General features: G+C 35.7%; 1 protein-coding gene across 4 annotated transcripts in view; it reads left to right on the top strand.

Moving 5' to 3' along the window:
• The window catches only part of Ranbp17 (RAN binding protein 17), a 315,493-nt gene that overhangs the window by 245,257 nt on the left and 54,507 nt on the right, over positions 1 to 15,729 (top strand). For all 4 annotated transcript variants that reach the window (XM_005376323.1, XM_005376325.1, XM_005376324.1 and 1 more), the window contains 3 exons: positions 769 to 857; positions 7,908 to 8,015; positions 10,225 to 10,307. In XM_005376323.1, the coding sequence (XP_005376380.1) occupies positions 769 to 857; positions 7,908 to 8,015; positions 10,225 to 10,307 (280 nt within the window). The remainder of the gene's footprint in view (positions 1 to 768; positions 858 to 7,907; positions 8,016 to 10,224; positions 10,308 to 15,729) is intronic.

A 15,729-nucleotide genomic window follows, 5' to 3' on the forward strand; every position in this document is an offset into this window, starting at 1 on the left:
ACAAGTCAGATCTCTTTTATTCAAGTCAAGAGTTATTCTTTTCTTTTTCCCTCTAAATACTTATGGACTACTTAACAACTATCAGGTTCTTTTTTGCTAGACATTTTATATACAAGTTCATTCCTCACATGCCTCTCTGAAAGGGTTGTTATTAGCCCCTTTTACAGATGAGAAAACTGAGGCTGATAAATTGTCTATGAGTTAGGATTCAAATTCAGATCTTAGGACTAGATGTATGACCCTTTTCCTTACATCTTTTCCTTGCTTGAAGAATACACCTGCCATTCAGGGTATATCATAGAACCAGTAGTTCACTTAGCCAGTTTTAATTTGTCCTAAGTTATTAGGGATACTCATTATGAATATTTACATGCTGGAGCATTTTCAGGTACTCCAAACCGTATAGTGGGACTGGATTTGATGTAAGTTAATTTTGTTAAGATTCGTTTTTATTAAGTAATATCTAGACCCTGTGGATATCTATTTTGTGAAATTTGACAATATTCAGAAACAAAATATGTTAAGAATGTTAATGTTCATAAGCTATTGGAATTACAACTTAGCTCAATTTATAAGAAGCAAAGTGGAGTTGGTCAACAGATTGATGGTCTGTTTAAAGAGTCTATGGTTTTCTATAAAAAGGGATCTGAGCAAGGCATTTTAGCTAATGAATCAAAATCAGATATGTGGTCATTATTGCCTGATTATTACTCCATCTGCTCTGCGCTAACGTGAAAATCAATTACAGTGTCTCTTTCCCACTGACAGCGTATGTTGATCGGGCTGGCAAGAGATCTTCGAGGGATTGCCTTTGCACTGAACACAAAGACCAGCTACACCATGCTGTTTGACTGGATGTATCCTTATTACACTGTGACAATACCAGCTCTGTGCACAGAGGGATGCCAGGCCCCTTGCTTTCGTTTAATAGTATGGCACAGTAGGGAAGAGGAAACAAAGCTAAATGAACTAATGTGTAATCAGCTAAAAATTACAGCACAGTGGCAGCAGCGCAGATAACTGAGCACAGCATTTGGAGACCCTCAGAGAGGTCACTTTTTTTTGGTGCCATTAAATATTGACAACTTAAAAATCACTTCTCCCAGATGATTGTTTATGTTGAGGTTGCAGGGATAATCTGGCTAACGTCTTTACTTGGGATCAATGAATCTTACTGTTTGGCATTTTCGAGGATATTTGAATCTCTACTCCATCTCAATTAGCAGGGTTGAAAAGGGCATTTTATCTTTTTAATATTTAACTCAAGCTGCAATTTTTTGTTATGATGAAAATATTAATGAGCATGAACAGGAGAAAATAAATGGTCAGAAATTGTCATTAGGTATATAATTTAATACCACTATCAAGGATTATTACAGAAAGAAAGAAAAAAACAGACATGCCTCATCATGTTAGAGTAAAAAGAGCATGGATTTTGGTATCAGACACATGAGGCTTGAAATCCCAGCTCTTCAATTACTGTGTAAACCTTTCAAGTCATTTTACCTCTCTCAGGCTTGTTTTCATCATCCAAAAAAGGAAATAATCCAGTGTCATGGTTGTGACCATGAAAATAGGTTAACACATTTTGTATAACGTATGGTACCTTTGTAGTCATTCTAAATAATTACAACACTTTTAATGTTACTGTATGACTTGTCTTTGATCCTAACAGGGACAGATTATGTAAGTATAAATAATGACCATTTACTTTCTAAGGTGAACTGTTTCTCACTTGCTTTATTCAAATCTTTCTAATCCCAACTTCATAAATTGCAAAAGACAGTCTTTGTTTTGTTTTTTTTTTTTTTTTTTTTTGTTTTTCTCCGGTACCGGGAACCGAACTCACGACCTTGCACTTGCCAGGCAGGCGCTTTGCCGCTGAGCTAAATCCCCAGCCCCTAAAAGACAGTCTTTGAATTGTCATAAATTCTTAAAGACAGTCTTCAAGTGCTGTGCCACAGCCATGCCCCAAAACAACTAACTGGTGATCTGGGCATGTTTTAGGGAGAATTCTATGTATCATGAAAAGAAAAAAAAAATTTTTTTTTTCTTTTTTCCGGTACCAGGAATCGAACTCACGACCTTGCACTTGCCAGAAAGGTGCTGTGCCGCTGAGCTAAATCCCCAGCCCCCATGAAAAATTTTAAACATTAACTTGAATACTGCCTGCAGTTTTAGTTACTATTAAAGCCTATCATCAGATGTATGTGCCCAGGGAAGGGTTAGTGATATTTCCATGTCACTGAGGAACAAATACATGTTCCTTATAAACTTGTAATGTACATATACAGAGACTTTAAATTTTATGATAGAAAGCCTTATAATTCTTCTGACTATGAAGGATAAGCTGAAATTACATATGACCCTTTCATTTTCTAAATATAAGTTGCAAAGTAAAAACTTTTTCCTTTAGTTGGAAAATCATAAAAAGCTAATTTTGGCACCTTAAAATTGATGGTGCTCTGGAAACCAAGCTACAGCTCTAGGCTTTCCAGAAATTAGCATTTCATATTTTTGTTTTCAACAGCTTTAACCAAGAATCAAGGTCAGAAGCTTTCCTCTCAGTGTCAGAGAATAAATTCTGTTTTCTGTTTCTTTACTTATCTCCTTATGAGCACCTGTCTGAAATGAAACTTCTGTCCAGCAGATGGCAGAAAATAGCAAATGGAAAATCTTGGCCTTACTGTTTTGTTTTGAAATAGAAACCATTGTCTTCTCTATTTGACCATAGATGTTGAAGTTATTAGGGTCAGGGACAGAGGGTGAAGTGTCAGCTATGCAGGAAGCTGTGTTAGATTGCCAAATGCAGTGGTTTGATACTGGCCTTGCTTATAATAATTGAGTTTCAGTAGCAAATCAGCTTCCTTGGGAAAAGGCCAAAGGCTTTTCATAATTGTATTGACAACAAAATGAATATGATAAATGGTGTTCATTCAGTTGAGACAAGATTTATAGTTTCCCTTTGGGCAAGGAATGAAGAGCAAATGTTTATAATAATAGTAAAATTTGTTTAAAAGTTGCATTATTTGATAATTCAAAAAGCTTTATTAAAATATTTCAAAATACTTTAAGCAGTTTCAGGTGATAAAGTACAGGTTCTTTCCCAAGTATTCAAGTAATGCAAAAATGAATAAGTATACGATAAAAAAAATGGATATGAAAGTCATTTATTCTTCTTGAAATATTGATATGTCAAACCGTCAGTGATGATTCCCACATTACTGCTGGGGAAAGTTTATTTGCCTTTTATCCATATAAATGTGTGTTCTTTAATTTGTTATACAATCTTTAGCATGCAGAAGAAAGATTTCTGTAAGAACACATGTCATCTTAAAGTCAAAATGCATTTTATTTATGGTGATTATTTGATAAAATAGCATTTTAGTGGTTATCTATTTAATTCAAAAGCATTTCTATAAACACTGACTGCATTAACTGCTACACAAACTACACTGCTTATCACTATATTCTTCTAAAACTAAATTGCCTGAAACTACATGGCAACCATCTTGATAAATTGTTTCCACAACTAGAGAATTGAAGGAGAATCACTGATACACTTCTTAGCCCCTGTAGTGAGAACACAATAGGAAAACATCTTACTTGCAGTGCATCACCCTGTTTATGCAGTACTTTTGCAGGTCATATTTAATCTGAAGTATCAACTGTCTAGAGAGAAACTGAAAAAAGAAAAAAAAAGGATGTATCTTGACATTATTTCCTCACACTCAATCTGTTAATTGTTGTGATATGATCTTGAAGCTTACTATTTTTCAGTCAGGCAATCAATGCTCTTTATTAATATACAAAAGCACATTTCACAAAGGCAAGGAAAAACAATGAGATATGCAGTAGAACACAAACTTTAAATAGGACAGTCATATATTCCAGTTCTGGTTTTACCAATTAACAACCCGTGGATCTTGGGTAAGTTACTTAATGTGTCAAGAATCATAGTTTTCTCTTCAACCAGGCTAAAAATACTCACATCAGTTCTTTTATAAGAAATGTTGTGATTCTGTGATTATGTAAAGAACCTAGTACAGCATCTGGTACAAAGTAAGTACTCCACCAGTATGGTTACTTAATTTTCTAATGTGAAATGAGACAAGGAATCCCATTTGCTCATTTATTCATTGTATTAGGCCTCCTTTGCACAGTGTACTAGCTTTTAGAAAAATGTAGCTTACTTAGACACAAATCCTACTCCCTAAATGAGCTTATAGTGTAAGGGTCAGATACCTACATGAATTACTTGCAATAACCAATCAAAAGTGGCAAATGCCATAAAAAAAAAAAAAAAAAATAGGAAAGTGGTTGCATTTAGCTAGGGATCAAGAAAGGCTCTGTAAAGGAGAAGATACTGCCCTGAATCTTACCAAATAAGTAAGACTGAACCATGGAGAAATAGGAAGAGATGGATTTTCAGTTAGCCTACTCACCAGATTTAGGAAGGGGTAGTAGAGAAGATGTTTTATTATATAGATACCACATATTTCATGGCTTGAAACATAGGATTTATTTGGAACCCTTGAATGTCAAGCTGTAGAACATAGTATAGTGTATGGCCTATGGAGTAGGGTTTGATTGACTAATGAAGACTGAACTGCATACATATATACATACATGCATACACATATACATACATAAATACAACATCTTGCTAAATTGCCCAAGCAAATCTCAAGTTCCTGTTCTCAAGTGATCTTTCCACCTTAGCCCCTTAATTAACTGGGACTGCAGTATGTACCACCATGCCTGACAGAATTATATTTCAAGAAGAAAGCAATTGGTAATATCATAGTATATTACCATAGTATATTACCATACATCAGCAAGTATATTTTGAATGTCTATGCTGTGCCAGGCATGAGAAATACAGGAATGAATGATTGCTTTTCAGAAGTTCACAATCTAGTAGACATATCAAAGCTAATACAAACAATTAAGTATCAATGCATTATAACAATGATTCATACAAATAGCCATGAATGTACATGACGAAGAAGTGTTCTAGGCAAAACAAGAAGGCTTCCCAGAAGAAGTAGAAGTTGTCCTAAGCTTTGCAAGGTGGATAGGCATTTGCCAGACAGGAGCAGGAGGAAGTTTCCAGGAATACAGCTCTCTTCATGAACAAAGATACAAATGTTTGCATGTTTATGGAGCTAACCTTTATAAGCTCTAAGCTAGTGGACTATTTCTGTTCTGGAACCACATCCTTAAACCTTGATCTCCTAACTGTATAACAGAAATACTTACATTGCCTTCTAGTATATTATGATGCTTTCTCTACCGTGAAATCCTAGAGGAAAAGTATTAACTTTGTACTCATTACTGCTTGGGGTCCAGCATGTAGAGATTACTAATAACTGCTGAATGAATGAGTGCATGATGAATGGATACTTGAGTGGATGAATGCATGAATTGACAGTGGATGTTGTAAAGGAGCAAAGCTAATACTTTCCTCCTTCATATTTGTCATCTGCTAAAGCAGTGTCACATCATTAATGCCTTTGAATTTTCATTCAACTGATGTGGAATTCATTGAGAGGATCTTGTTAAAAGTAGCAGATCTGTGCCTCTTCTACCTAAGGGCTCCCACTCTCTTCCTCCTATCCATATATACACAGCCCTCACAAGGCCACTGAAAAATTAAACTTCTGAAGTGGATTTAGATTCTTACCCTGTAATCTGAGCCTGGCACTCACTCTGAAGCTCTTTTAACCTCTCTGCTTAGTAGGCCTGTACTCTGCTTTCCAATAATCACTCATTTTCTCTGTGGCAGTCACCTCTGTCAGGAGCATATTAGAATCGTCACCACTCTCATGCCACACAGAAAAGGGAGCATCCTCTCATATCCCCTGGCCTTTTCCCATAGTGAGTACAATGTGCTATGAAAAATATGATAGTTCTAATGCCTTTGGAGTTCTTTGCAAAGGGACCTCTATATGCTTATAATATTCTTAAGTTCTCAGATTCAGATCTTCCCAGTTTCCAGATGAGCCTTCTCAATGTTTTTTCACTAGTAATGCCTGGGTTTGTGCTCAGGAAATCTCTTTGTGGAACACTTTCTCACCTGTGTTCCCCCGGCGGTACTTCAGAGAACTCTGACCATGCAGCCCTTGTATATCTACCACCCTGATAAAGCATAAATTCCCCCAAGAATAAAAGCCATGCCTTCCTAACTCTAGGTCCTTGGCCTCCTAACATGGTACATAGCATAGCACAGTCCACCATCTATTAAAAATAACAGCTTTTCCAGTGCATAGAAAAAGCAAACTAGTAAGTTATCTGACAGTAGTCTGCATAAAGTTAATAATCAAGTTCATTGACTTTATCATTTTTATCTGAGACCTCACCCACACATACACACTTACTTGTGATCTGCATTCCATATTTAGTTCTTCGTAGTACTTTCTACCATATGCACATTTTACTTTCTCTCTTATTAGAACGTGAATTCCATAATGGCAGGAATTTTCCTAATGTCTTATTCCTTGGTGTCTGCAGGGATTCTAAAACAATGCTTGTTACAAAGTAGGACTTCCTCCTCTGTACTTGTCACAGAAATTGTCTCAGTATAAATAAATACAGCCTAACATAGTAGCTCTAGTAGCAAAAACTGTTCTTTTTAGGGGCTATGATACTCTTAAATTTTTAGAGGACTTACTTGAGAGACTTTTTTGATGTCTTTTGACAAACTAGAGAAGATATCCCAGTGCAGGTGAAACCTGGACTAAATACTGAAAGACAGACCTTCATTAGGCAGAAGAAAGCAGTATATAGAGGAATGGAGACAGGTTGGTGTCAGATGATACGCAAAGGGGTTAGGAATGACTGAACTGTGGACAGAGTAAACGTACTTAGAGAAGAGGCTAAAAGTAGGCAGGGAACACATACTAAAGGACTCTGTATGCTATATTAAGGAACTTGAAATCTATTGTAAGAGAAGGGAAAAAATTGGGGGGGAAGTTTGTCACCATGAAGCTCTATACATACCATGGAAAGGAACACCATTCAGTGATTCAGTTCAGCACTTTCATATGCAACAAAGAGCCATGTACATGGGAAAACATCAGAGAGAGATTTGAGGAGTTGAAGAAAGAAAATGAAGGCACTGACATGGAATTCTTCTGTAGTAGTTTTAGGCCCTAATCCTATATTTTATATGTCTATTCAGCAGGCCAGTTGTGGGCTAAAGCACCAGGGCAGCTGAGTCAGAGATTTCCAGGTTCTACTGGCCCAAGGCATAGGCTTACCAGAGGTATTTACTCCTTGATATTAATGGCAATGTTTGAGAAATTCTTCTTGCATGTACTTGGGAGTGCCTTTTAGCAACACTGACCTTGAGTAGATTAATAGTGAACCAGAGCTTTTTTTCAAGCTAACATTTCAGAAGTTTCTTGGAGCTACAGTGGAACAAAGCAGAACAAGTCTTCAGCTTTAAAAAAAATGAAGGTAATTTTGAAGCTGGAGATAGATGCATGAGATTTATTGTTACAGTTTCTCTCTCCTTTTATGTATTTTTTAAATTCCATAATAAAAATTTTTCAGTATAGTGCCCAAGAAACCCTGATAATGATTTAAGTGTTTCTATTCCTTCTTAACTAAATTTATTTTCCTTTCCTATAACATTGATATTAACATTACAATATTTTAAAATTGTATCTTCCATTTATATATAATACCAAGAATAAAGCAATATAATCTATAGGGTATGTTACAAACAAGCAAATTATTTGCAGACTCCCAATAACTATAGTTGTACAGGTTTAAAAGAGTAATTTATAAAACTGCCATTGTGTACTAAACACAGAATAACCATGAATTTTCTTATTTTTAAATGGCATTAATTTTAGGAACAATATTTTAATCCTTAAATTCTTTAACGGACTTTATAAAAGGTACCCAACGTATCTCCCCGTTCTTCAGAGAGCTATTGAACAGTGGTATGGAGAGCCAGCATGTACAACTCCCATCTTGAAACTTATGGCAGAACTGATGCAAAACAGGTAAGCACTGGGAAAGGGAGTGGAAAAACAATTTACTGTAGGCAGTAATCTCCGTTCCATAGGTCAGATTCCTTACTGTTGTGTGTATACTCAGGCTTAGTAAAAGCCTAGGAACCAAAATTTAAGCTCATTAGTGAAAACAAGAAGATTAGAGACATAAGATGAGAAAAAGAGGGTGATAAGGTATAATGTTTATATGTGTATACAAAGTTAGAAAAGAAGAAGGAGGTATAGAATACTTAGACATACATGGAGACTTTGCAAAAGAAAAATTGGAAGACTACAGTCACCATTACTTTAAAATATTTGAAATCACAAAATGGAAAGAAAGGCAGCCATTTTAACTATTTCACTACTTAACTGCTATTCTGTAGAATTTTAAAGCAGGAAAAAAGGTTAGTAGGTTCTGAGTTGAGATGTTTTATTCTATACATTAGGAAACAGTTCCAGAGCAGTTCATGAGCACACAGTTGTTTGCTTTAGGAACTCTAGGGATTTGTCCCTGCTTTGACTTGTGAGTTACACGTCTCCTCTATGCCAGAATGCAAGTATTCAGATGATTTATGCACTCAACAATTTTCAGTGAAACAGTAACCACAATACTTCTCAGAAATTACCTACTTTGCCTTGGAATTTACATAGACCAGCAGAGATTCAAATATTCTGCATATAATATTAATAAAGATATGACGAAAAGAAAAAACTGCAACAAACTAATTGTGTTTACCTCTTTAAAATATGACATTGTGGATATGGCTTAGCACCAAATTACCTGTCACTTAGCCATCTTGTTTCATCAATGCCTCTTTGTAAACAGCATCTTGGAAGGGAGATACCCAGACAGAGCAGCTCTAATTTTATCTCAGTTGCTGAGCTGTTCACAGCAACAATTTAAAATTTTTACCCTAAAACAAGAGGTGGAAAAAGACCTGGCAGATAAAGAAATGTGAGTATTCTTTTGAAAGCTGCTAGTTGGTTTTTTTTTAAATTCTTACAGGTACCTTAAATATTAAAGGAAAATTGACTGTATTTTATATTAGAATTTTAGTTTGTTTTTTTCATTAAATGGCAACTTTTTATCATATATTGATTGGTATTATATATTACTGATATGATAATACTAAAGGAAAAAATTATTACATTGTATATAGTATTTTATGTCTATCATAAGCAGATAATTCATGTCCAAAACAAATGTCATAGGAGTTACCTGGTAAAAATTTTTTATCTCAAAGAATATGTTATCTTGTCTATGTTTCACTAGAATCTAAATGCAAATTATATGTGTGCATTTCTTTAATCAGGAACTGTATGCCTATTGGCATGCAGTTGTCAAAAATCAAAATAGTTATCAAACAATCATATTTTTAAGACATTATCATTGCTATATAGTACTAAAGTATTTTGGAAAGGCACTAAACTGTTCTATTCCTGGCAAGCAGGGCTTTACCAATTTTTAAAAATATTTTTGCTATTTTTTTTCTGAAAAGTGATCTTGAAAGCACAGCAGCAAGATATAGCAGAGCCATCAACAGCCAGGGTGATTGATGCCAAAAAGCAAATGTGATTGTCAGGGCAGCTCCTCCGTCCTTTACTTTATCCATGCCCATCCAGAACCCGGGAGACAGAATTATTCTGAGGAGCTCCTGGCATTTGTTTCTCTTTACTTAAGCAGTGTGCAGTGGAAACTATAATCTGTAATGTAATTTAATGTATTTAAAATACACTTTTGAAGTATGAGATGATTCATTATGTGTTTATGCAGTATTAAAGGTACCTGCGTTTCCTGTCTGTCACTTCAGAATTTTTTAGGAGATGTCAAATGTGTAAATCTATCTCTAGTCAAGTATCCATGTAACCTTACAAATATACAATGGGTTTTTTTCTTAGTTACTGTTACCCACCAATCAATTTGCATGAAAGGAGAAGGGATAAGATATATGTGATCTAGGATGCCAGGATACTGTATTGATAGAAAAAAAAAAATGAACTCTGAACTAGAAAATAAATGAAAATAACTCTTAATTACAAAGTATCTTTACAGTGAGAAAATTAGTGTACATATTTTATTAAGTATTGTTGATTGCAGTGATACTTCAATGGATAATTATATGTGGCTGCTTCTCATAAATGAAAATTCTGGACATTTTAAGCCTGTATTTGGGTTTTCTCCTGTACATATAGTCTAATTTTTTGCTATATTTCTTAGGTCCCAGCGTTTGAATTTTGATGTATCATCTCCTAATGGAATTCTTCTCTTCAGAGAAGCTAGTAAAATGATTTGTACTTATGGTGAGTACCCTATTCCATTATTTGTCTGTGCAGTATATCTTTTTATCTTTGGGGCAGAGAAAGATGTTACTTTGTGCTTTTGAACTTTCATATCTGTATGAATTTGGGAAGTATGCAATAGATAAACAAAACCAGGTAGCTTCAGTCCCCGGCAATACCACCACAAAAAAAAAAAAGCCAGGATCACGTTGGCATCAGAACTAAGGCAGCATGCCTGGCTAACTTGATACATTTCTTTTAGATAAATTGCAGTGTCAGTAGGTAAAAGGAATATACTAGAAAAAAACATTTGAAAGTTACAGCATATTCAAAATTGCTCACAGGGAATTTGCTATCTTGAATCAAGAAATTCTTAGACCTGTATGTCACTGAATTCAGAGGAAATATCCTTGTAAAGAGCAGTAAATATTTTATTACAGGGAACTTTCAGGCACTACACCCCTAGAAACAAAATTCTACAGTAAAACTTACCCTTTGGGATCACAGCCCCCAAAGTTTACAATTTACTTAGCAGTTTTGGCCTAAGAACTACCATAAACCCTAATATTTGGCAATTCTGACAACTTGATCAATAAAATTCTCTATTTTCTGAGACTTTTATGTAGCCAAAGAATGGGGATAAGATGACACGGATCCTTTGTAAACTAATTTGGCATACACGGATGCCCACTGTGAGCTGAGCTCTATGCAGTGAATTTCTCCCTGAGAAATGTTTCCTTGTGATCTCTTTTTCTTCATCCAGTTTCTGTTTCACCTGTCTATTCTTACTTTCCCAAATCCATAGCCAATTCTGTATATTTGACCTCAAAAATTGCCTGTGATTTTCCTATTTGAGTACTTAAAAACAGACTTTATCAAATTTTTTGAAGCCAGTTTAATTCTGCTTGTATAGCTGTATGTAGGAATAACCATTAAAATCATATTACATTTTTCAAAAGCCTATTATTTTCTTAAAAATAGATGTTTTCATTTATCTTCAAAATACATTCTGTTACATTATAAACCTCATTAAAATGCTTAGTTTTATTTGCACTTTTGATTTGTAGAGCTTGAGAATTATACATGTGTGGAAACGATGGAAACCACCTCTTTAAGACAATAAATTTGGGCTGGGCGTGGTGGCGTACGCCTGTAATCCCAGCACTCGGGAGGCTGAGGCAGGAGGATCATTGCGAGTTCGAGACCAGCCTGGGCTACAAAGTGAGCTCAAGGCCAGTCTGAACTGCATAGCAAGACCCTGCCTCAAAAAGACAAAAAAAGAAAAAAGACAATAAACTCATGCGCTCATTTTCATCTGCCATAACTATATCACCACAACTCTTACATCTGAAAATCATATAAAGTAGAATACTTTGCCTCCTAGAGGTAAAAAATGAAACTCCTTTTAAATATTCTAAATACAGTTTACCTTACTTTCAAATGTACAATTCCGGGGATATGAATTCTGCAACCAGAATTGTGGAAAGAATTAAATTTGTGAAGTGAGGTACCTTTGTAGTTCTTTTCAGTGTCTAATTATACTAAGATATATAGTGGAGCCTTCTTCCAAAAATGAAGACACAGTTTTTGGAGAATAAAAGGCATGATAACTAATGCTAACTAATGCTAGTACCAACATGCATCAGCTGCACAGCTTTGACGTAGATACTACACCTCTTTTTGTCTAGTTTTCTCATGTAAAATAAGGAATAATAAATCCCTACTGATCTGCCTGCCTAGTTAGGATTATCAGGCTTATTTGAGTTACTGTAGATAGAAGGCCTGGCACAGGGGGTACCATGCAACAGGTGCTCACTGAATGTGCTTTTTAATCCAAAGCTATTTTCTTACACTTACCAAGCCACTCTTCTTCGGACAGGGCTACACCGCCCTACATCACCATTACTCCAGGAAGCCTTTTGCTGAGACCATACTGTTTTGCTGCCTTTCTTCTGCCTGTAGCCAGTGTTGAGTTCCTGTGTCCTTACTTTTTTAGATGAACTAATAATTCCCTCTATGAAGTAGTGCATATGTGAGAATCAATAATCAATACAGCTTTTAGTATAGAAATGTTAATTTCCTGTTACCAGTCAGTCATTATCTTCCCTCCCGTTTTTCTGGATAATTTCTTTCATTAAATGTAGTTTTTCCTCTGGGACTTGTTCATTACTTCAGAAGGCCCAATAAGGGCAGTCACCTCTTCCTCTTGTTCCTCTAGGACATGTATGTACACAGGTATATGTGTGTCCAGCATGTGACACCAAATGGAGTCTCATAAAACAGTGTCAAATATGCTATGCTAGCCCAAAAGCTATCCAATCTTCTGTTATATTGTCTGACATAGACAAAGACATTGCAGCAAAAGTGGGAAAAGATAACTATTGTAAAGAGGAATGATAAAGAGATAGAGGAATAAAGGGGACAGGAAGGGAGAGAAGAAGCAAGGTGGAATGACAAAACCAAGGAATTCTTAAGAAGGAAAGCCAGTGAAGTGTTCTCTTACCTTGAAGAAAGATAGCAGTTTGAGTAAGGCTCTGCTTTTCAATTTATACTAAGTATTGGTAGCTTCCATTGTTTAATCAGCTATTATGTGTCCACGCCTACATTAGATCATTTATCATACATTAATTACCCTGATGAGTCCTCAGGGTAGGTATTATTATCTGCTACTCACTAGTTTTATGACCTTGGCTAAGTTGCTTAGCCTCCTTTGCTTCAGTTCTTTGTTAAATGAGGAGAATAGTATATACTTTATAAGGTGGCTGTGAGAACTCAATTAGATAATGTATACAAAGTCCTGAGACCAGTTAGCCACTGTGATTACTGTAGCTAACAAGAAATTGAAATTGAAGCTCATAGAGGCTAAGAAGCTTGTCAGATATTACAAAGCAAGCAAGTAGTTAAATTGGAATTTCATTCAAAGTCAAGACAACCATACACAATAGTCTTTATTCCTTACTGCCTCTTAGGAATGCTGTAGAATATTATACTACACCTTGAATGTTTATGATGAAGTACTGTTCCCTGAAGTTTTCCTGTAATCCCAAAATGTAAGAGAAATCAAAGGTTTGAAGGGAAATCAAAAGTTGAATGGAAAAAACATATTATTCCATGTGAAGTCCATGTGTCAGTCACTGTGACTTTGACGTGTGGACTTTACATAGGATAATAGAAAAATGCCTCACAGCTTCCACTGATTTCAATCCTGGAATCTATCACCCAGGCTTATTTGTCTGTGTTTACCTGAGCTCTTACCTTTAGAGAGTCTAACATGCTCACTGGAAGGAGATCGTGTGGTTCCCATCCAGGAGTCTAGAAGATGAGGGAAAGAGTAATTGGAAAGATAACAGCAGAGCCAGCATTATTTATTTCTTTGATAAGCAAGGGTGAAGGAAAGGAAAATCCATGGAGGAAAAGGCCAGAACATTCTGTGATCCTTTCTGTCCCCATACCCACTGGATTTCTTCTCTGCTCACCTCTCCTGGGCAGTATTTGGGTAGTCGGTGATTAGGGCCCTGCAGAGGGGGAAAGACTCATTGCCTAATGTATCTGACTTGTTATATGTTTCACAGAATACCCCCACCTCACTGCTCTATGAGACTGGCAGAAAAATAATACTTTTGATATGCTGTTTTATTTATCTACATTCTGTCATGATATACTTTGATGTAAGTTTTTAATTTTGCCTCAGCTCTCAGCTGCTCTTGCTGTTACAGCTCAGGGTCAGCAATGAGGTTAGCCACAGTAGCACAAAACAATTTCCTGTTTGTACAGCCCAGGTAACATTTGGATGAGGATTAAATTTTACCACATTTTCTACTAGCCCAAGCCTATTATTTCTAATGAGTTTTAAATTGCTTCAAGAACATGTATTTCAAAACTTAGTGCTATGATCCGTTCAGCCTGAGCAACTTAATAAAAGAAATTTCTTTCTTAAATTTTTGGTTAAAATGTTGCATGCAGTGTAATAAATGTTATTACTTTGGAAACCTACTTCTCAGTTTTAAGAACTGGATGTTTTTTATGCTCAATTTCCATTTGTCTAATCTTTTCTTCTTTTTGCCTCTGGCTACTGGTATCTGTAGTGACATCTGTTGGTTGAAGAGTGCGCAGAAGGGAGAGATAGTGATCGCTTTCCTAAGACTGGGCAAAATGGAGCTCCTTTTATTCCTTCTATAGGACCTGATTTCAGAAAGCCCAGTGTGTGAAATTTAAAATGATTGAGCAAGCTACAATTATTCAGTATACTTAAGAATTTATATCTTTTAAGCCACATGTTCTAAGTACATTTAAGATATAACAATAATATGCATAAATGGAGTTTGTAGCATGTTGTACAAGCCACTGTTACTCCTTACAACCCAGATAACAGATCAGTGGCTTGCATACTGGGGTTTACAGAGCCCTAGAGGTCTGTGAAAGTGCCACAGAGACTCTAGAAAGGAAGGGACCTGGTGTCACTCTGATCCAAGCCATCCAGTTACATATTTGCACTAGATTTATTGGTGAAAGGTGTCACCTGTTATGAAAAATGTTTAAAAGAGTATGAAAATTACTGGCATATGCTATTACTGTAGAAGCATTGTAAGAATCGAGAATTATCATATATTTATATTAAAATGATTGCAAGAAAATGATTATAAGAAAACTGCATGATTACATGAAAACTGCAGTAGTTTTCAAATAACTAGAGGAAAAAATTTTAGCAGAAAACTACAGTTCTTGAATCCAGGAATCGTAGGTACGGCCTTTGATCTTACCAAAAACTTTGTTGAAGATATAGGTGAAAACAAACTAGCAAAAAGTAAAGCTCACAAAAGTCATATGAAGACAATGGAATGATTACCATGTGGAGGATTGCAAACTAAGATCAGGTCACTTACAGAAGAAGGCCTTGTGAAATATATTTCCACTGTGAATCCAGGAACTTTTTTGTGTTAGAGAATCCCCTTTTATCCCCTCACATTTAGACTGAATCTCTTTTGCATGCGGGAAAAAAAAAAAAAAAAAAGACTAATGGATTCTTTCATCCATCCAGCTAACATTTATTGAACACTTACTATGTGTCTGATACTGTGAAAGTTACAAGGGATAGGAAGATAAATAAGACACAAGAAAAAGAATCCTACTGATTTTTCCCTTAAGGAACTTTAGTCTGGCAGGGGATTCAGACAAGCAAATGAAGAATTATGATGCATTGTGCTCTATGTTACACTTCAAAAGTATTTAGAGTACTGTGGGAGCCCAGAAGAGATTTCTCATTCAGACTGAGAGATCAGAGAAGGCAGTATTTCTTGGAAAAATAACAATAGGGCCCAAAAGTTTGAAAGGGGCATTTAAAGCAGAGAATAGCTTTTACAAAGCACACATATATGAAATAGATAGTATATTAGAAAACTGCAGAGATTTCAAAATTGCTAGAGACTACAGAGAATGTTGGAGA

This window comes from Chinchilla lanigera, unplaced genomic scaffold (assembly GCF_000276665.1).
Source record: "Chinchilla lanigera isolate Chin_1 unplaced genomic scaffold, ChiLan1.0 scaffold00007, whole genome shotgun sequence".
In the NCBI taxonomy this organism is placed as follows: domain Eukaryota; kingdom Metazoa; phylum Chordata; class Mammalia; order Rodentia; family Chinchillidae; genus Chinchilla; species Chinchilla lanigera.